Source organism: Meriones unguiculatus, chromosome 9, assembly GCF_030254825.1.
Source record: "Meriones unguiculatus strain TT.TT164.6M chromosome 9, Bangor_MerUng_6.1, whole genome shotgun sequence".
Taxonomy (NCBI): Eukaryota; Metazoa; Chordata; class Mammalia; order Rodentia; family Muridae; genus Meriones; species Meriones unguiculatus.
The window spans coordinates 340,667-362,603 of NC_083357.1; the positions used below are offsets into that span (position 1 = coordinate 340,667).

General features: G+C 35.7%; 1 protein-coding gene across 2 annotated transcripts in view; it reads left to right on the forward strand.

Moving 5' to 3' along the window:
• The window catches only part of Gpr137c (G protein-coupled receptor 137C), a 54,493-nt gene that overhangs the window by 21,039 nt on the left and 11,517 nt on the right, over positions 1 to 21,937 (forward strand). For both annotated transcript variants that reach the window (XM_021643339.2, XM_060390671.1), the window contains 2 exons: positions 441 to 484; positions 2,619 to 2,847. In XM_021643339.2, the coding sequence (XP_021499014.1) occupies positions 441 to 484; positions 2,619 to 2,847 (273 nt within the window). The remainder of the gene's footprint in view (positions 1 to 440; positions 485 to 2,618; positions 2,848 to 21,937) is intronic.

Here is a 21,937-nt window from a genome sequence, read left to right on the forward strand (position 1 = left end):
GCACTGTCTGCTCTTCCAGCGGACCTGTGTTCAGTCCTTAGCATCCACATCCCCCAACTGTCTGTGACTCCAGCTGATAAATCTGATGTCCTCTGGCCTCTAAAGTTGCCAGACACACACATGACACAGACAGACATGCAGGCAAAACACTCAAGCACATAAAATTAAACTAATTAATGTAAAGAACTGTTTAGGATAGCTAGCAAGCCATCCAGCACAGTATGTACTTCATAGGAAAAGTTCAATACATGTTTAAACCAAGATAATTCTGTTGGATATTTAAGGTAGAAATTTAAGTATTTGGGTACCTATTTTTGTTTCACAGTAATTCAACTGAAAGCATTGAACTGTATAGTTGTATCATTTGAAGCATAATGTCAAAATAAATTGAAAAAATTCTGTTACACATGTTTTCAAAACTCATTATACTCTCTTTATAGGTTATATGTAGAGTCAGATGTGCCACTGAACTTGACAAACACAAGTAAGTTTCATGAGTATCAAATTTTCTATCTAAAACAGATAAATAATTATCCTAGTTTACTTATTTACTTTATGTATATTGGGTTGGTTTTTTTTTTTTTTTTTTTTTTTTTTTTTGTCTCCATGTACATCTGTGTACCACATGTATGAGTTATAGACAGTAGTGAGCTGTCATGGGGGTACTATAAATCGAACCAAGATCCTCTGGCAGAACAGTCAGTGCTCTTAGCTGCTAAACCGCCTCTCCAGGGCCCCTAAGTAAATATTTTTTACAGTCATTTGAGAAAGGTGTAAAGAATGAATTGCTGAGACTGTCTTTGCAGTCTTAGAGAAAATTAAGTCATTAGAGAAAATCCCTTCTGCTGTGATAGCCATGATGCTCATGCTCATTCCCTCCCTCCCTTTCTCCCTTTTTTGCTCCTTACCCCTTTCCCCCTGACTTCTCCTTTTTTTCACCTGCCACTCTACGAGTCTACATATGCAAAAGCTAGTGTATAGCAGTTTCCTGAGCTAAGCAATGTTTCTGTACTGATTACTATCAACAAAGTAAAGAGTAAATGAGTCAAGAAACTTGAGTTTAAGGCTCAGTTGCCCTACCAACTCAACTTTCTCATGCTTTGTTTCTTAAACTACATGTTTCTCATTCACTACATAATCTAATTTTAAGGTCATTTTTATTTAAAGTTTTAAGACTATTCTTTTAATATTTGGTTTACCATTTTACCAAGTGTGGTAGCACATGCTGTAATCCTAACAGGAGATACAGTAGGAGAAAGATAATTTGGACTGCTTAGCAAGACTTTATCAAAAAACATTTTTTGTTTTTTGTGGGTTTTGTGGTTTGGTTTGGGGATTTTTGGTTTGGTTTGGTTTGGTTTGTTTGTTTGTCTTTTTGAGACAGGGTTTCTCTGTACAGCCTTAGCTGTTCTGGACTCAATTATGTAGACCAGGTTGGCCTTGAACTCACAGATATACTACTACATCTGCCTCTCTGAGTGCTGGGATTACAGGTGTGTGCCACTGTGTGCAGCAAAAATGGTTTTTTTTCTTTTAATTTAGCTTTATTTTTTTATAATTTATCCCAAAAATGTTTTTAATTCATGAAATACCATCAAATTTATTTTTTCTTTGAGTTTGAATTATAGTTAAACTTTTACAAAGAAATGTGATAGGTTTCAAAGCAACCCATTTTTTTTTTTATTAAACAAAGTGAGCATTTTTGTTCTATGTTCATGACGGGATGGATATCCTGGGGTCAGAGAAGCAGCTTTCAGCACTGGCCCTGTTTGTTGATGCTTTCTGTGTTGCTTTGCCTAGGAAATCTGTTTGCCTGAAGTTTTTGTATTTCTGCATTTTTTAACTCTTTTTTTTTTCCTTTTTTATTTTTAAATTTATTTGTTTATTTATTTATTACAATTTATTCACTTTGTATCCCCACCAAAAAGTTTTTTTAATGTAACCTTTCCAACTAATTTTTTTGGCATCACTTGTATACTCAAAGTTTTCTTATTACTAATTACAGATTACCTTCTATTTATCTCCTATAAATTATTTCTTAGGGCAGATGGTTTATGATGCTTATTGTTGAATGCAATCCAAAATAGAAGATGCTAGAATGCAAAGTAAACTGCTGGACCACACATACTTAACTTGGTTCAAATATATTTGACCTGGGATTATTTTCCCAAGAGAGCTGTTAACTGCTGCTTGGTGCAGATAGCTACACCTTACAAGAGTTTTTATGATGAGTTCTTGCGAACTACACGTTCTGTTCCTATGTTCTGTTTTGGTCAAGTTTAAAACGTTTGCTGTAGAAATTGGAAGGCCAACACAAATGCTCTCAGTAGTTATAAAAATGAAAGATTCATGATTTCCCAAAATGGTGATAAAATGATTCAATAGTTTTTCAACTCTATAGATCAGTATTTATTTTTATACATGAGATTATTTATAAAATAATGATTTACAATCTGTGACATTTTGAAGTAGTTCATATACTAAGTTCATAATACCAGGTAGGCCAGTAACTCTGGAAGAATATCAAGTTTGTGGTTAAGCGGAATTACTGTACCTGAAATAATACTACTTACTCAGTAGTTTTATAAACATCAAATAAACTTTTTTTTTTCTTTCAGAATTCTACTGCATTTGGGCTTCGTACTGGCAAGCCTTCTATTCTTAGCAGTGAACTTGGCCTGTGCAATGCTAGTCCATGGAGATATCCCAGAAAATCAGTTGAAATGGACTGTGTTTATTCGAGCACTAATTAATGATAGCTTGTTTATTCTCTGTGCCATCTCTTTAGTTAATTACATATGCAAAATTACAAAAATGTCATCAGCAAATGTCTACCTCGAATCAAAGGTAAGTATAGTTCTTAAATATGCCTGAAAATCTAGTTTCAAATCCTAATCTTAAGGATCATCTTTTAATAGAACATTTTTGTTGCTTCTTTTTTTAAAAGTGCTCTGAAAGGGCAGTCACATTTTTAGCATGAAAAATAGTCATGACAATTAAAAGATGTTCAGATTTTGGTTGTGAGCCTTAGCCTTCAACAGCTAAGCCATCTCTTCAGTCCAAATTTCAGCTCTTGCTAAACAATTATTTTTCTCTGTGTTTGTAGTAAGAGACTAGTCAAATGAAATGAACCAGAACAAATGTGAATGAATCAAAAAATACTTTACAGTCTTTCTGGGACTCAGAAGCAGTCAGGATGGTCCAGCCTCATTTGACATTTGGTCACAGGCTTTTCTACAATACCACCTCTAACAAAACTAGGCTGTCTTGAACCCTGGATAGGATTGTTTATGTTTATACCAAGATTGAGAAAGCACCAAAATCCACATGATGTGTGCCCAGGCAGACCTGGAGGGGTTTGTACTGTTAAGACCTAAAGTCTAAAGCAAACACCTCAGCAGAGCATCTGCTGGCTCCATGTGTGCTGTATGTCTGACACAGAATCAAACATGCTTCCTCATTGAAGAACAGAAAACTGTGAAAGTGCTGAAGGCACAAGCACATAATCAGAAAGTGAGTAAATATGAAGCTTTTTTAGGTAGTAAAAATCAAGGATGTTATATATATATATATATGTGTATATGTGTGTGTACGTATATATATGTAGATATATATAAACACACATATATGTATATATATATAGCCCTATAGAAAAAACTTAAGTTTTTGTCCAGTGAGAGCAGTAGTATTGCCATTAAACATACTTCCACATAATGTGTAATACACTTGGGTTAGTAGTGTGCTATGCCATGGAGATAAAATTTTATTTATTTGTGTGATGCTTTAGACATGTTACTTCACTCTGTATTTTGAAGTCCATATGATACTTGAAACACTCATTACTTTTTCCATATAATACTTGAAACACTCATTCCTTGTTTCTTTTTCTTGTTTAAAAAAAAATAAGTAAATGTAAATTCACCAATAAAGAGCCTTAAAAGTTTCTAATGTTGATGATAACTGACAACGTCATTGAATAATGAATGTTTTATCACCATTTGTATGGGGCACTGAGTGTGAGTTTGTAGATATATGGATATTGGGGTGGAGATATATATGTGTGTATTAAATGCATATATACATATGTATTCTGAAGAACTTAGATAATTTTGTGTTCCCAGACTGACAACTACATTCAGATATATATAGATATATCTTTATATCTTTATAAATATTTAAAAGTGACTTTAAAATCACTTTCCCACAAGAACCTCTGCTGCATTTAGGCAGTGTATCGTCTTGCTTTTAGTTTCTCCTTGTAAAATCACTGGGCTCATTTGTGTGGTTTCTTGTTCTCCTGAACAATGTGCAGTAGTGGCTGTTTCAGGACGTGTTTACCGAGCACTTCCTCCTCAGTTTCACATTTGCTTTCTCAAGAGCCCTAAGAATGTTTTCTTAAGGTTCAGACTTTGCTTTCCTCTTTCTAGTCTTCCTTCTTTGCAGACTTCATGACACTAATCTCTCAGCCAGATCATATGGACGTTATTTTCTTTTTTCTTTTTTTACCTTATTTTCAAATGACACATGGCATGCCTCCTGTCTCTACATCCTAGAATGAACTACATCATCCAGAATTGTGTTTCCCTTTCTAGTACTCGCTACGTGTTTCTCTCTTTCCCAGTCTCAAAAACCTCCTTTAATCCAGTCTCTTCTCTCAGTCTCCACAGTCATACTATCTGACTTGTGCTGAAATTCTCTGTTACTCTGGAGCTCTTTTCATTTTTTTATAAGCTTCCATTTATATACATTTATTATATTTACATAGATGTAGGTTTTAAGTAAATTAAAGCCATCTCCCCTTTTGGATCTTTGTAAGGTTTTAGAATGTAAACACATTTGTCTCATAAATTAGCATGGGTTAGACAATTATTAACTCAGGAACAATTGAAGCTTTAGGGTCATGGTGCCTGGGTTTTCCTATCATTTAACCTCTCTGTAACTATCTCCATTAACAGTGCTATAATGATAAAACCATAATATGTGGGAAATCACAGCACCTGATCTGGCACTAAAAATAGAACCTTAATGATTTTTCAGCTGCAGAGAGAGTTCTCCCTGCAGCTCCCTTTACCAGAGGGGGCATTTAAGAGTCTTTTATGTTCTCTTTTTTAGTACTTAGTTTATATGTTGAGCAACTATACATGTACTGTGGTTTGATTCTCTTTTGCAAAGAGGACTTTTACTTCTCTTTAAAACAGTAGTTCCTGAGAGCCAAGAATGGTGGCACACTCCTTTAATCCCAGCACTTTTGAGGCAGGTGGAGGCAGATATGATAGTTTGAAGCCAGTCTAGGCTATGGAATGAGCCTCTGCTATTAAAAAAAAAATAATTATATAGAGTTTGGATCATTTATTTCTGTGTCTTTGTTGTTTGGTTGGCTTTTTACTTTCTTACATACTTAAGGCTGCTACCTTTTTTTATATCTGTGCTTATACAAACTATAAACTGTTCTTTTTTATAAGCTAATATAGGTAGAACAGTGTGTTTCCCCAAGAACTACTGTGACAGTGTTCCATAACCTTATAATATTGTAGCAACACCCCTTGTTTAACAAAGACAAAGAGAGACAAGGGAGATGGCACAGTGGTTAAGAAGGCATGCTGCTCATGTAGAGGATCAGAGTTCTATTCCCAGTTCTGTTGTCAGGCAGCTCACACTTGCCTATCACTCAAACAAGCTCCAGGAGTGTCCAAGCCTCTGTTCTTCACAGACACCTGCACCCACATGCACACGTGCATATGCACACACACGTAATTTAAAAAATAAAAATTTTAAAACAAGAAAAATTTAGGTTTATATTTCAGCCATGTCTCATGTTATCGCATACTTTCTTACAAATCAGTGCTGGTTACACATTATCTCTGTCAGCTCACCTCAAAAAAAAATCTGAAAATCAGACATCTGTCATCTTTAGGCCCCCTAAACTTCCGTAAGAAGTTAATATTACCTCTGCATGCTTTTCCACCAAGGTGACTCTGACCTGAAGTTCCTGTATTCTAGGTTCTTGTTGGAATAAATTCTGACTTGTTATATTCACAAGCTTGTTTATGAGAAATATGACTTAAGGGGCATACGGTCTGTTTTACCTTGTAATGTGTATTTTATGCTCAGCTTGATCTAGATTACTCTAGTTTTTTAATTAAGCCTGACTAATACCCCAAATTAGTTGTGTTTTCTATCCTAGACTGTGACAAACATAATAGTTGGGCCTACATCAAGATATTTAAAATAATTTTCTTGTAAGAAAGGTTTGTTCCAGGTACTGGAGAGGCGGCTCAGCAGTAAAGAGCACTTGCTGCTCCTCCTGAGGACCTGAATTTCATTCTTAGCCCCATTTCACTGTTCAGAACCAACTCCAGTACATCAGTGCCCTTTGTTCTGGTGAGTGCTAGATGGCTCAGCTGATAAAGGGGCTTTTGTCAAGCCTCACATCCACACTGTATAAGAAGACAATTAACTGCCACAATGTGTAACTCTAACCTCCACTCGTGTGCCATGGTGTATATGCTTGAGAACACACACACACACACACACACACACACACACATTAATACGTAAATAAATATTTGAAAATTTTAAAGAAAAGTTTATATTAAAATCTTCAATGTGTGTTATTTAATGTTGTTGATATTAACTACACAGAGTCCCCAAGAAAAGATTGTTTTATTCATTTTCAGCACCAAAAAAAGTGACTGATTAAAATTCTTTCCTCAAGCTATTATGTCTCACCTTCAGAGACAAATATGTAGCTAGCCCCTTTCAATTTTAAAAGACCTTATTGAATTGATTTTACCTGGTTCTATATCATTCATATTTTTTCTCATTCTTCTCTGCCCAAAAACATATTCTTATATGTATTTTTAGCCTTGTGTGCACCTCTGTAGCTTTTGATTATTTGCAACTAGAGAGATGCAAATTTAAAAGAAGATTAATACACCTTTGGGTATATTTCCTCCTTAGATATGTTTATTTTTAACTACTACAGAAAGAACTTAGAGATAGTGTTTTTTAGGAAGTAGAAGGTGGAAACTTGAGATTGAAAGAGAAGGTTCTAAATCCCATTCATCTGTTTTTGCCTGAGTGTGACCTTCAGCAATTAATAGCATCTCTGAGTATAAATATCTTTATCTTACCTGATAAATCCCTTCACAGCATACAAGAATCAGTCATGTTTCTGCGCACCAACAACAGACAAAACAGCAAAATCATGCCGTTTGCAGTAGCCTCAAAGAAAAAAAAATATCTTGGAATACTCCTAATGAAGGAAGTGAAAGCTGTCTACAGTGAAAACTGTAAGGCACTGAAAAAAAAAGAAACTGAAAACAATACATAACAAAAATAAAACAAAAGCAAAACTTGCTGTGCTCCTGAATTAGCAGAATCAATATTGTGAAAATAACTACTCTACCAAAAACAATCTACTGATTCAGTGGAATCTTCATCAAAATTCCAATAACAGTCTTCACAGAAACAGAGAAAAAAATCCTAAACTTCATAGGGAAACACAAAAGACCAAGTAGACAAAACTAAACAGAAAGAACACAACCAGACCCATCACATTTCCTAACCTCAAATTATACAACTGATCCATAGTGGAAAAGGTGTTGTGCTACTGAAATAAAAAGAAACATGTAGAATGTTATAGATGGTCCAAATATAAACCCACATTGCTGTGGACATCTAATTTGGACAATTATTTTTAATGAACTAACAAAGAGACAGGCTGGCAAAATTGGATACCCACCTATAGAAGAATGAAGTACATCTTTTTACCATGCATAAAAATCAATTCAAATCAGATCAGAGATCTAAATTTAAAACTAAAAACATGGAAACTGCTGTAGGAAAAGGAAACACTTAAGGACATAGATAAAGGTGACAAGTTTTCTTTGCTTAATTTTGCTGACCACTTATTTTTCCTTAACAACTTTAATGCTTGATAAAAATAAAAATTCTAGTACTATAGAAACCTTCTGACATGTAAAATGACTTATTATTACTATGTACAACTTCAAAAACACATGCTTCCAACTCCAAGTGAAGTCATACTGAACATCCCAACTAGAGTCAAGCTGAGGAAGTTTCCTGGATGGCCAATGTGAGCCTTGGCTTGGAAGAACTTACATAATTAAAAAATTACAAATAAATAAGACTTTCAATGAGTTGAGAACCACAAAAACACTCTCTGAAATCCAATGGTCTGGGTATGAGAAGTCTATGTTGTTTGCCAGATACCTGCAAGCAAAATGAAATTCTTTGAATGTCCATACTCAGCCTTCCAGGAGGTCCCATAGGTTCACAGTTGGTCTATTAAATTAAAAAAAAAAAAAAAAAAAAAAAAAGTACCCAATGGATCTGAGCTTGCTGTAGGATTCATATGCCATTTTTCACCAGCTCATGGACTCCATTCTCATCAATGATTAAAGGTGCATGGAACTCTCTCTGCCACATAATCTTCTAGCCCTTCTCCAGCATAGGAGATCAGGGGAAACATTTCGCACTGAATCACTACATCATTGACATCTTTCAAGTGGGGCATTGCTGGGAATCAAGAGCCATTTTCCAATAAAATGGCCAGGAAGTGTCTCCCAGCATTGAGGACTCAGAAATGAAGGGACATCGAAGCATGCCTTGTAGTAGTTGATTGTCCTTCCCATTCTGACTGTCTGCATTCTTGAGTGGGGAGAATTTGTCTTCCAAAATTACTTCATACACCACAAACTTCTTTGCAAACTGGAAGTCAAGACAAATTTTTCCATCTTTATTCTATTTGGCAAATTCTCCCCACTCAAGAATGCAGAAGATTATGTGGCAGAGAGAGTTCCTGTCTTTCCAGCCCCTGGAAGGAGATTTTTTTAAAAAATCTAAAATGCAGCCAAGGCTACAGAGAGAAACCCAGCCTCAGGGGGAAAAAAAAAATCTGAAAATGATGACAAAATTCATTTGGGAAATTTATTTAACTAAACTTAAAAGGAAGAATTACCCTTAAAGGGGGACTAAAAATCCCTACCGAACTGGATTTCTCTTTTGAATAGCTTAGTGCCATTTTACTCTTATTATTCCTCTCTGATTTTTTTGAGTTGATGTGTATGAAAGACTACTTTATGTCTAATATTTAGTTTTTTCCTACTTCTTATCGGCATTAAGTTCCCCTTTTTTAAAACCTTGTGTCTTTAACCCTCTGCAGAGTAGAGGGCTCAGGAGAGTAGAGAGAGACTTTGGTCGAAGATCTAAAAGTATGGAATACTTTGTATTTGTATTTGTCATCACCACACACATAGTGCTTCTGATCGTTTTTGTGTCTTCTATAGACAAACAAACTGATAGCAGGAGTCTGTGGTTGTAGTAAGTCATTTTCAGTAGTGGGCTGAGCCAGACTGAAGCCCAGGTGATGGTCTGGAGTCTGCCTGCTAGTCCTGTGGTGTGCATCCTAGATGACAAGACTAGTGGGAGCCATTGCCATTGCAGTGTTAGGTGTCCTGTTTAAGGGGCCCAGGTAAGTGTGTTGCACCCTTCTTTGCTCTGGTGTATTCATGAATTCTCAGGCCTGGTTTTCCTCATATGACTTGAGAATGCCCATGTAGTCCTGTGGATGATAATTTTATAGGATGATGTCCTTTTTACTTTTGAGAATGTTAATTTCAGCCTGTGCCTCTTGAATGGTTCATGACAGGTGGTATTGTTTATGTGCACAAAAAAAGTACAAAGGAGTCCTACTTCTGCAACTGTGTTCAACATGCAGTCAGATGCCGTTTACAAGATGGAATCTCCCAGAGCAAGGCAGAGCCTGGGAAATTGCTGGTTCATACAGGGTAGAGTAACTTAAGTAAAGGTATGGTGTGATCTCAACACTCAGGTGATTTTCCCCTTAAACTTTTATACTCTATTGGTCTCTGGTATAGGAACTGATTTTTTCTGTAATCAGAAGATCTACCCAATAAAAGCCATCCCTGCTGCAATGTCAGGATTATAGGGCTCAAAGACTTAATTTCTTTTTTTTTTATTTTATTTTTCTCATTAGTTACATTTTGTTAATTCTGTATCCCAGCTGTATCCCTCATTCCCTCCCCAATCCCACCCTCCCTCCCTCATCTCCTCCCTGCCCCTTTCCAAGTCCACTGATAGGGGAGGACCTCCTCCCCTTTCATATGACTCCGTTTTGTCAGGTATTTTCAGGACTGGCTGCAAAGTCCTCCTCTGTGGCCTAACAGTACTGCTCCTCCCTTGGGAGGTGGGGAGGTCAAAGAGCCAGTCATTGAGTTCCTGTTAGAAATAGTCCTTGTTCCCCTTACTATGGGAAACCAATTGATTACTGAGCTATCACGGGTCACATCCGAGCAGAGGTTCTAGGTTTTATCCTCTCATGGTCTTTGGTTGAGTGTCCATCTCCGAAAAGACCCTGTGCCCAGATATGTCAAAGACTTAATTTCATTGTGTTTTAACAGCATGAAATTGTTTCTGAAACTACTTAGGTTTTAGAAACTACTTTAGGTTTTTACTAAAACCTATTTTTAAATTTATTGGAAATGTGTTTTTCTCATTTTTAATGATTAGCTTAGCATTTTAATTTCAAAATGAAAATCATTTCTGAGATTTTTAAAAAAAAATGTACATCCCTCTGCTTCTAATAATGACTGGATAGAATGAGCTCTGGGCAATATTTGAAAAAGAACTGAAGATACTGAAGAGTAACACTAAGAAGGAAATGCACTGAACCGACTTCCTGTTTTATGCAGCTTCTACTATGAGTCTTTCCCCTAGAGCTCTTTAAAAAGCAGAAAATATAATTCTTATACTATTATAGGTGGAAAGTAACTGGGGAGTTTAGGGAAGCAGACAGCCATATAAAAGAAATACCACATTCTGGTTATAATTTATGCCAAATGTTTATTTAATACCAGATATGGTCAAGACAGACTTTAGACAGCACAGTAATGATAAAGTTATTAGACTAAGAATTTAGCTCATATCAAGCATGTAAAACAGCTCAAGATCAAGTTTAGCAAACATTTTATAGTTTGCTAAAACAGTCAATTTTAGAGAAATATAACAATTCCAACTCTTTAAAATATGTCTTCACAATGCTTAATGGAAAATGTAACTCGCACTCAAAAAGCAAAACACTGAAAACAATCAAAGAAGCTTAAGACATCTCCCCACAAGATGACATAGCTCTCGGATTTATCCAAAATTTTATTTATCCAAAACATTCAAGGGTACAAAGGAAAACACATTTTGATTAAATAGGAATTCTTAAGAGAAACAAACTATAAAAACAAATAGAAATTCTAAAACTTAACAAGTCACTTGGACTTAACAAGCTTAGAGAGGAAGTCAGTGTACTTAAAGACTAAATCTATGGAAATTACCCAACTGAAGAACAAAGAATGGTAAGGGAAAGATAAAAATACAATGAACAAAACCTACAGGTATATTTTTGAATATCTAAAGAAAAAGAAAAAAAATGAAGTTGTTTCAAAAAAGTATTTGGAAAAATGACTTAAATTTTACAATCTTGTTGGAAAACAGAGTTAGAATTTTGAAAAAGTCCACACCAACTTTGGTTTAATCAGAACAATTATAAGAAAATGTCTAAGCACATTGCGGCCATGTTTCTTAAAAGCAGTTAGAAAAAAATGAACCAACCCATGTCAGGAACAGGGATTAAAGTGATGCTCACTTCTCATTATAAATAATGGAGTTCAAGGGCATGGAACCAGCTTTGAATGCTAGGAGGAAAGCTGCTAACTCTGAGATTTGCAGCTACTGTAAATACTCTTTTTGTTGTTATTGTTTTGTTTTGAGACAGGGTCTCCCTATGTAGTCCTGACTGTCTTAAACTCAGAGATCTTTCTGCCTTTGCCTTTCAAGTATTGGGATTAAAGACTTGCACCACCACACTCAGTTTGAACTAGTCTTGAAGAACAGCAAAGGAATAAATTTATTCAAATAAAAGAAAGCCAGTGGTGGGGGAAAAAAGAAAACCAGTGAGCCTACCTGAATTACATGAAATGTTAAGAATAGTCTACACTCTGTAGAAAAATGAACCAGCTTAAATTCAGCTCTTCAGAAATGAATGAAGAATACCATAGTTATATGTAGGTAAACAGAATTTGTTCATTTTTAAAAATAAAGAATGTGAAGTTTATATGTATAGATATAATAGGTAATATTCTCTATATGTTGTACCAAATAACTGTATAATTAATGATAGGAAAAGAATATGGAAAGTTAAGGGTGCACATTATAATATCTAGAGCACTGGTTCTCGGACTTTGATCTTGAGACTATTAGAGTCCTAAATATTAAAAAACGATCTCAAGAAACTTTGTAATGTGCACCTATTACTATAGAACATGTTAAAAGTAAAATATTGAGCTTTTAATTAATTTAAATATTAACATTTTCAATTAATTCACTGAAAACCCCACTAAATGTAAAATAAATAACTTTTATGAGTAATCATATGGTCTTTTTAAAAATTAGCAGATTGACATGCTATATTATTTAAGTCTCCTTAATGTCTGACGTGGTAAAAGACATCTGGGTTTTCATGTCTGCACCTGTATTCACTGTGTTAGGATATATTATTCAGGTTGAAGTATATAAAGAAAATCTAACCTCACACTTATACACAGTTAGAAAATAGAAAACTTTAAATTGTTTTTTTAGATAACTGTGGATATCTTCTATAACACTGTACTAAAACTCAGAAGTGGAACTTTCTGAAGTTACTATGAAGAATCTAAAGCAATGAGTGACTTTATATTACCATATATTATACTTGGAAAAATTCATGAGATCATGTTTTAATCATTTGGAAAAAAGTTGTCACAGATATTCACAATGTTGTATTTCATAATGTTGTGACCCCATCACATACGTTAGTATCTTACTGTCTCATCAGGAAGGTCTAGTTTGTAAAAAACATTAATCATGGATGAAAGTATGTGTAATTTCCCAAAATCTAATTTTCACTTAAAAGTTCAAATCTTATTTAATTGCCAACTGTTTTATTTAAATGTATAGGCTTATTTTTGTGTTTTCTCTCTAATTAATTCAGTCACTTTATATACTAATCACAGCTCCCTCCCTTCTCGCCCTCTCAGTCCCACCCTCTTGGCCCTCTCCCCCCTCCCCTTCTTCTCAGAGAAGGGAGTCCCTGTATCTTCTCACCCCGCCATTTCATGTTGTATCAGGACCAAGCACATCCTCTTCCTCTTAAGTCCAGACAAAGCTGCCCAGCTAGGGGAAAGTGATCCAATAGGAGGCAGCTACGCTTATATCACTATCAGCCCTGGCTCTAGTTGCTAAGGGACCCATATGAAGACCAAGCTGTCAATGAATTCCATATGTGTAGGGATATAGGCTTATTTTGTATACAAATAAAAAATACACCTGCATACCATGTCTGAATAACTGTTGTTTGCCTGCTGCAGTTGTCAAGTAAAAAGTAGAGTTCTATGAGAAAAGAAAAAAAATGAAAAGGAGAGAGGGAAGGAGAGAGAATAAGTGATTATTTTCACTTTCAAATTAATCATGCAAGTGGTTTTCTCCAGGATAGTCACAGTGTTTCCATTTGAAAAAGAAGTGCTTTAGGGGCACATATCATTAAGTAGACAAATACTCTAGAGTCAGAGTTTAATCAATATGTTTATTGTTTATCAAGATTTTTATTATGATACTGCTTATCTGAAATCCTGGCATGTTGGAAGGCTGAGGTAAGATCAGGAGTTCTGGACCAGCCTTAGCATCATAGAGCATTTCAGGCTAACATGGGCTATGTTGGACACTCAAATAAGGAATTCTTAAACTTCCAGCTTTAACAAAAAATGCATGGTAGTGAAAGGAATAATCACCATAAAACAACTTACATTTGTGGCCTAAAAATTTTTTTATTGGCACTTCATTTATAATGTGAAAAAGTATGAAAACAATATTTGCTGGATAAAGCATTTATCATACCTGCATTTAAATTTTCAATTCCTTTTGCTTTAAGCTCTGAATGATTGGTCTCAAAAAGATGCTACAGCTTAACTTGGACCATAGTACTATTCAAAAATATGTTCAGTTGCAGAAGACATAAAAGGTAAACTCTTAAATTTTATAAAACCTATTAAAAGATAGTTGTCATTATTTTTTTTGTTTCTTACTAACAGTTTCAGATAATTCCTTTGAGGTAGATTGAAGGAAACTCATAGAATCAGATGGTTCTCTGACACTTTTATCTTAGCATCTCTCTTTTTTAGAACAGCTGTATGTTGAAGATATTTATTAATTGTGCTAATATATATAACAAAATTTTCTTTTTGAGACATTTTTGAAAGTTATTTGTGTGTGATGCATCTATTCGTGTGTGAATGCAGGCATGTGTGAGCCATGGCACACAAGGCTATTTTTGGTGTCATACTAGTCTTCCTCTGGTTCAGAATCTTTGTATTGTCAACCTCTGATCTCCTAGCCTCTGCCTGCCATCTTACTGTAGGACCTTTGGGATTCAGACGGTCACTACCATGCCTAGCTTTACATGAGTCCTGCGCATTTCAACTCAGATTGTCAGGCTTATGCAGCAAGTATATTACCTGAGCCTTCTCCTCAGGCCAAACTGTATCATCTTAACCTTTCTTAAATATATAGTCATTGCCATTAGGTACATTCACAGTGTTACGCAATCATCCCTGCTGTCCATTCCCAGAACATTTCTCTCATCACATAGCAAAACTCTGTAGCCATAACTCCCCATTCCCAAGCCAATGATATATTCTTGAGTATGAAATGTACATTTTGTTTTAGAGTGAAATACATACAGGGTCTCTGTATGTAGTCCTGGTTGTCCCAGAACTTTTCCTATATAGATAAATCAGGCTGGCCTCAAACTCACAAAGATCCACCTCTGTCTATCTCCCAAATACTAGGATTAATGTTATCACACATGACAGAAATACTAAATACAAAACATTAGTTTTATATCAAACTAAATTTTTACCTTTGAAGGAAATTATAAAATTTTAAGGCAAAAATCATATGGTACACATATTATTGGCTATCCATGTAGCTGTAAATGCAGCATGTCAAAATAAAATGTATTTACTGATAAAGGGTTTCAGCAGGTGTGGTAGATACAACCAAAGGAAACTAGTAAGAAATCAATCAAAGTACAGAGAATAAAAATGAAATCGTGAAAATGCACATATTTGTACCCTAATTCTAGTATATGAGAACTTTTAGGGAACACAAGCTTACAGCTATGAAATGGTCATAGCATCATCACCTGTCTTATAGCTAGTATTGGCAAAATCTGCAGTATGTTTAACAGACTGAGAGTGACAGCTGTCTTCCAAAAATGGGTGAAGAAAATTCTGCTGTTTTAAAAACAGTTTTGGTTTTGACCTTTTTTAGAATCTTGAGCCTTAAAGACTTTAAGGACACCAACAAATACGAGAGACAAGAGAAATCAAATATAAGCTTTACACCCAAACATGTCACTACTTACATGCTAGTATTCAGAAAGTAGAGCACCAGAATGAATTTTTAAAAGTCATTTACATACTAGCTCCTAGAATGTACTTTAAGTGTAAAGACCAATGATAGCTCTTAGCGCCAGGGACCCTTCTAAGATCTTCCCTGCGCAGGACTGTAGACAGCGTGGACTTCTGGAGCCTTTCCCCAAACCTCTGAATAAAGTTGTTCTGACGGTGGGGAAAAAAAAAAAAAAAAGACCAACGATAGTAAATATAGTATCAGTAAGTATAAAAGGATATATTACTAAAAGATAAAACAGACTTCAAGCAAAGAATATTACCAGATATAAAGCTACATATTTTATCAGGAAGCAAAGAATATTACAAAATTCAAGGGGTACATTTTATTAAGAAGATATAATCAATATAAGTATGAAACTAAAATAGTTAGAAATAGTAGAAAATAGGCAGACCAACAGTCATAGCTCATAGTTGAAGATACCCCATCATCCTCAGTGACTGACGATCACTAGATAGAAAACAGTGTGACTTCTATCGGTGCCCGTAAGCTAATTGATGCTGAATAACTGGAATGGAAATTCCTTCAGTTAAGTATGGAAATTTTCATCAAAGTAAATCACATGATTAACTATTGTCTTTGTTAAGATTTCTATTGCTGTGATAAAACATCACACCCAAAAACAAGTTGGGGAGGAGAGAGTTTATTTCAGTTTACAGATCTTGGATCCTGGGTCACACTCCCTTACTAAAGGAAGACAGGGCAGGGACAGACACAGAAGTGAATGAGGAGTACTGATTACTGGCTTGTTCCTGTGGTTTGTTCAGCTTTCTTATACACACCTGGGGCCACCTACCCTGGGGTGGCACCACCCTCAAAAAGCTTTATTCTCCCACATCAGTCACTAATCAAGAAAATGAACCACTGGCTAGTCTAATGGTAGCTTTTTCCCAATTGATATTCTTTCTTCTTAAGTAGTTCTAGACTGTGTCAAGCTAACAGAATTAGCACACCCATTAAACAAGCCACAACATATACAGAAGGATTGGAATTAAAATATTCCTAGTATAGTATGCTTAAATATTGATAATTAGATAACAGAATCCATAAATAACCCATAGGTAAAGGAATTACTAAAAATATAAAAGTATGTCAGACAGAAAGTTAATGAAATATATTACATCACAAATATAGGATGCAACTAAATGTTTCAAACACTGAAGGGGAAACATTCTTTTAAATGTTAATATACTTAAATAGTGTGTCAGAAAAGACTGGAATCAGTGATATGTTGTCTCTATCAACTGTAAAGAGGGAAATGTACAGAGGGTCTAGTAACAGAAATAAGCACAAAGTATACAGGAGGACTAAGATAATAAAGATAAGTACAGAAATCTATAAAGCATGATAGGAAATCTAGGAAGCATGATAAACTGAAGCCAAACACTGATTCTTTCGGATAACAAATTGCGGTTCCAGTAACCCTTTACAAAATAAAAAGGATAACAGTCAAGAGAAAGAGAGATTTAGCCAGGAATACAATATTATTTTAACATTTGAATATCAGTACAGTTCACTAAATTAAAAAAGGGGCAGGGGAGACAGACCCATTGGTCAGAACACTGGCATACAAGTAAGGGTTAGTTCGTGAGCTCAGATCCTGAGAGCCCTTATAAAACTGGGAATTTGTTATCCTGGCATTTGATAGCACTGGCAAGATAGAAGCTGGACAACCAGCTAGCCTGTGTAAGCAGTGGCAAAACAACAAAAGAGAGACCTCATCTCAGACAAGATAAAAGGAAGGCAAGCACCAACATACAAGGCTTCCTCTGGCATCTATACAGTCTACTCTGTGGTGCTCACACTCATACAAGTAAGCATATATATTACACACATCATACATGCATATGTGCATCATACACACAAAAGAAAGGAATGGAGAAAGACCATATAATCATTTCAGTAGATGCAGAAAAATTATTTGAAAATTCAGTACCCATCATGATCTAAAAAGATGTCAAAACATTCAGTTAATAAGGAATAGAGAAAATTGTTTCTGTTTGGTTAAAAAGACATCTATTTTTAAAACATACAATCAATATCCTACGTAAATATCGTAATCAATAATCAACTTAAATATTAAATGGTCTGTCCCTAAGACCAGGAATAATGGAAATATATTGGTAGATTTTTGAGGATGTAGTTCTAGTCACTATAGCAAGAAAAAGAGACATGATATAAAATTGGGAATTGAATAGAAGTTTCCAGGTGTGATGGCACAACCCTGTAATCCTAATATTTGGGTGACTGAAGTAGGAATATTTAGGGTGCAGGGCCAACCTGAGCTACATAATGAGACCCTATCTCGAAAAGTAAGAGGAGGGGAGGCTTAGTGAGCATAAATTCCCGTAGTATGCTTTTATCAAGGAGGTACTTTTCCCTGGATAGATAGTTTTGCTGGATATAGTATTCTGAGTTAGTATTTAGCTTTCAGAACTTGAAATACATCATTGCAAGCCCTTCTGATTATGTCATTGGCTAATCTGGTGTTATTCTGACAGGTCTGCCTTTATGTGTGACTTGCTGTTTCTCCCAGGCCATTCTCAGTATACCTTTTGTTGTTCTGTATGCTTACTGTTTTAATTATAATATGGCGGGCTGTCTTTTCACATCTTGTCTGCTTGATATTCTTAACACCTCTTCCATGTAGGGGGCATCTCTTTTCCTAACTATGAGAAATCTTCTGGTTCTTTTGAAAATGTTTTCTGTGCCATTAGAAGGAGATTCTATAACCCATAAATTTTGTCTTTTCCATGTCACCTCTATCTTAGAATTAGTACCGTATTGTTATTTTGTCTAAGTCTTTGTTAGATTTTCTCTGTGTTTCTACTTGTCTGAAAGCTCAGATTCTGTTCTATCCTTGATTCATCTATTGCTGAGATTTCCACAGGGATTTTATTTGACTGTTTTATTTTGTTTTTAATTTCTAGACTTAAAACTGGGTTAGTTTTTTTTCTCAATATTTTCTTCAACCATTTTGCCAAGTTGCTCTTTGATTCAATCCATAGCCTTCCTTGCTAAGCTGTTTGTGTCTTGGGTATCCTTATAATCATCTGGAGTTCTTTTGGATTTCACCTGATTCACTCTAACTAGATAGCACTGCTATCGGGATAAGTAATCTTTGGAGGAGTTACATTGTCTTGATTTTTGTGTTTCTTGTGTTATTTACATTGGAATTTATGCTTCTTATGTTATTTGTTTGGTTTATTGTGGGGCTGCCCCGCCATGCCAGGGGAGAGGGGAAGTCAGATGGCTGATGGAATACCTTTCTAGGACCAGCTTCAATGAGACTGCTCAACTTTATTTGTGGTGAACAAAGGCTATACAGCTCTTGAGGAGTGGGTGAAAGGTTTCCAGTGTAGATGTGCACTATTGGCTGGGGCTTGAAGTGCCAGGAAAGCTTTATTTGTATTTGGCAGCATGGTCCTATCATGTGAACAGGAACACAGTACCTAATTATCCTACGAGCAGCAGGGGGAAAGGTTTGCAGGAAACTGTGTCAAAGGTCATATTCCAGATATGGTTAGAGGCATCTGTGCCTAGAGACACTCTCCAACTCAGGTCAGGCAGAGACCGAGAAGCCCCTGCTGAGAAAGGGACTTCTGCACCAAGCTTGGAGAAGCTGTCAGAACCTAGTGGACTATGGCCTCAAACAGCAGGGTTCTCCGACAGTTTATTTTTACGAGCTGTAATCTCTCACTTGAACTATTTGCAGTGTTCAAGGGAGACTTTCAGGTGGTAGTGTTGAAAGTGGAGTTCACTAAATAGTTCCTCAGACAAGAGTGACCACAGGCACCTGATAGCACCGCTGGGCAATTGTCATAATAACTAGTTAGTAGCATGGCTGCTTTGACTTTCATAGCTGTTGGAAGATCAACAATTAAGGATGATATGGAGCATGCTTAGATTTGAATTAATCTCCACTTTATTTTTTGAGTCAGGGTCTGTTATTGAACCTGGAACTCACCCATCTGGCAAGACTAACTGGCCAATTTGTGCCACAGGATTACAGGCATGGTGCAGCTATGCCCAGCTTTTCACATGGGTGCTGGGAATTGAGCTCATGTTCTCATACTTATACAGCAAGCAGTTAACCATCCGAACCATCTCCCTGTAAATTTACTTAAAAACTAAAAATGAACAAACTGGTTAACTTATTAAGTCATACACTTTAATGTGTACAGATTTTTGCATGTAAGTCATACCTTATAATTTTTTTAATTAAGTTGATTTCAAAATTTGTGTGAAAAAAAACAGAGAACTGAAAATAGTGGGGATTTTCTATATTTTTTTCTGTGGCAATGAAAGTTTGTTATACCTGCGATGTTCATTATGGTTCTTGACCATGAATGACTGCTAAACACTTAATGTTGATGACAGGACCATTTCATGTAAACATAAATACTCATATATAGTTAGTGGATAGTTTATTAAATGGTGCAGAAAGTAACACAACACTGATAAAGAAATTTACAATTGATGACTGAAATTTGGCCAAAAGCTACAGTAATTAAGACTGTGCTACTGGCCTAAAAATAGACAAGTATACCAACAGAACAGAATTGACATCCTGGAAACAGAATAACAAAGGTATGGCCATCTAATTTTTGACAAAAGATGCCATAAAGTGCAGTGAAAAAGATAATTCATTCAATAAATGGTGTTGGCAAAACTGGATGTCTGCCTACAAAGGAATGAAAGTAGATACAAGCTTGTCACTTTGAATAAAAATTAATTCAAAGTGGGCCAAAGAATATGATTAAAAATCTGAAATGCTAAATCTCTCAGGGGAAGTGGTGCTGCTTTTCAGAAGACACTGGAATGGGGAAGGGCTTTCTGAACAGAGCTTTAGTAGCATGGAAGTAGCTCCAGGTGCCAACAAATGAAATCAGAAAGTTTGTGCACTGCCTGACAATTCTCCTTTGGTGGTCACCTCATTGTCTTCTCACCTCTAAGACCCCAAAGTAAAGAATTATTTTAATTTTAAAATAATTCCACCCAGCTTTTACTCCACATCATTAATTTTCTGGTGTGTTCTTAAGCTGCTGGAAATTTTAGAGCTATGCACTGATACTCACTTTATCTGTCTGTTTATATTGTACCACACAATGATTTAATGTTCAGCGCTCATCAAGGCACACTTTAGGGTGATACTGTAAATGCTGCAGGTTATTTAAGATGTTCAAAGTCAAGTGAGATTTGAGTCTGCACCCTTATTTTGTACCTTTTCATTTGAGTTCCTGTATCCTACATTCCTTTAGATAAAGGTTTCTGGGTCATCAAGTCCATTATAGTTACTACTCAATCCTTAAAATAAAATAAAAATAAATAAATAAATAAAAATAAGAAGTTTGTGCACAGCAGAGGAAACTATCAGCAGATCATATAGCAGGTCACTGAATGGGTAAATATTTTCACCAGCTATACTTCAAATAGGCACTAATGTCCAGAATTTATGAATAAATGCAAAAATCAAATACCCAGGAAATAAAACAAATAGACCAATGAAACATAGTTTTAAAAAAAGAAGAATTAAGAAAGAAAAGAGCATCTTTTGGATATATACCTAGGAGTGGTATACCTGGATCTTGAGGAAGCACTATTCCTAATTGTCTGAGAAAGTGCAAGATTGATGTCCAGAGTGGTTGTACAAGTTTACATTCCTACCAGCAATGGATGAGGGTTCCCCTTTCTCCACATCCTCTCCAGTATGTGTTGTCACTTGAGTTTTTGATCTTAGCCATTCTGATGGTTGTAAGGTAAAATCTCAGGGTCGTTTTGGTTTGCATTTCCCTGATGACTAAGGATGTTTAGCATTTCTTTAAGTGTTTCTCTGCCATTCGATGTTCCTCTATTGAGAATTCTCTGTTTAGCTCTGTACACTATTTTTTAATTGGATTACTTGATTTGTTGCTGTTTAACTTCTTGAGCTCTTTATATATTCTGGATATTAGCCCTCTGTTAGATATAGGGTTGGTGAAGAGCCTTTCCCAATCTGTAGGCAGTCGTTTTGTTTTGAGGACAATGTCCATTGCTTTACAGAAGCTTTCAGTTTCATGAGGTCCCATTTATTGATTGTTGATCCTAGAGCCTGTGCTGTTGGTGTTCTGTTCAGGAAGTTGTCTGCTGTGCCAATGAGTTCAAGGCTCTACCCCACTTTTTCTTCTAACAGGTTTAGTGTGTCTGTTAGACTCTACCCAGAAGGGTATTAAAACATATGCTGAGATTCATAGCCAAACTTTGGGCAGAGTGCAAGGAATCTTATGAAAGAAGGGGTATATAGAAAGACCTGGAGAAGACAGGAGCTCCACAAGGAGAGCAACAGAACCAAAAAAATCTGGGCACAGGAGTCTTTTGTGAGACTGATAATCCAAACAAGGACCATACATGGAGATAA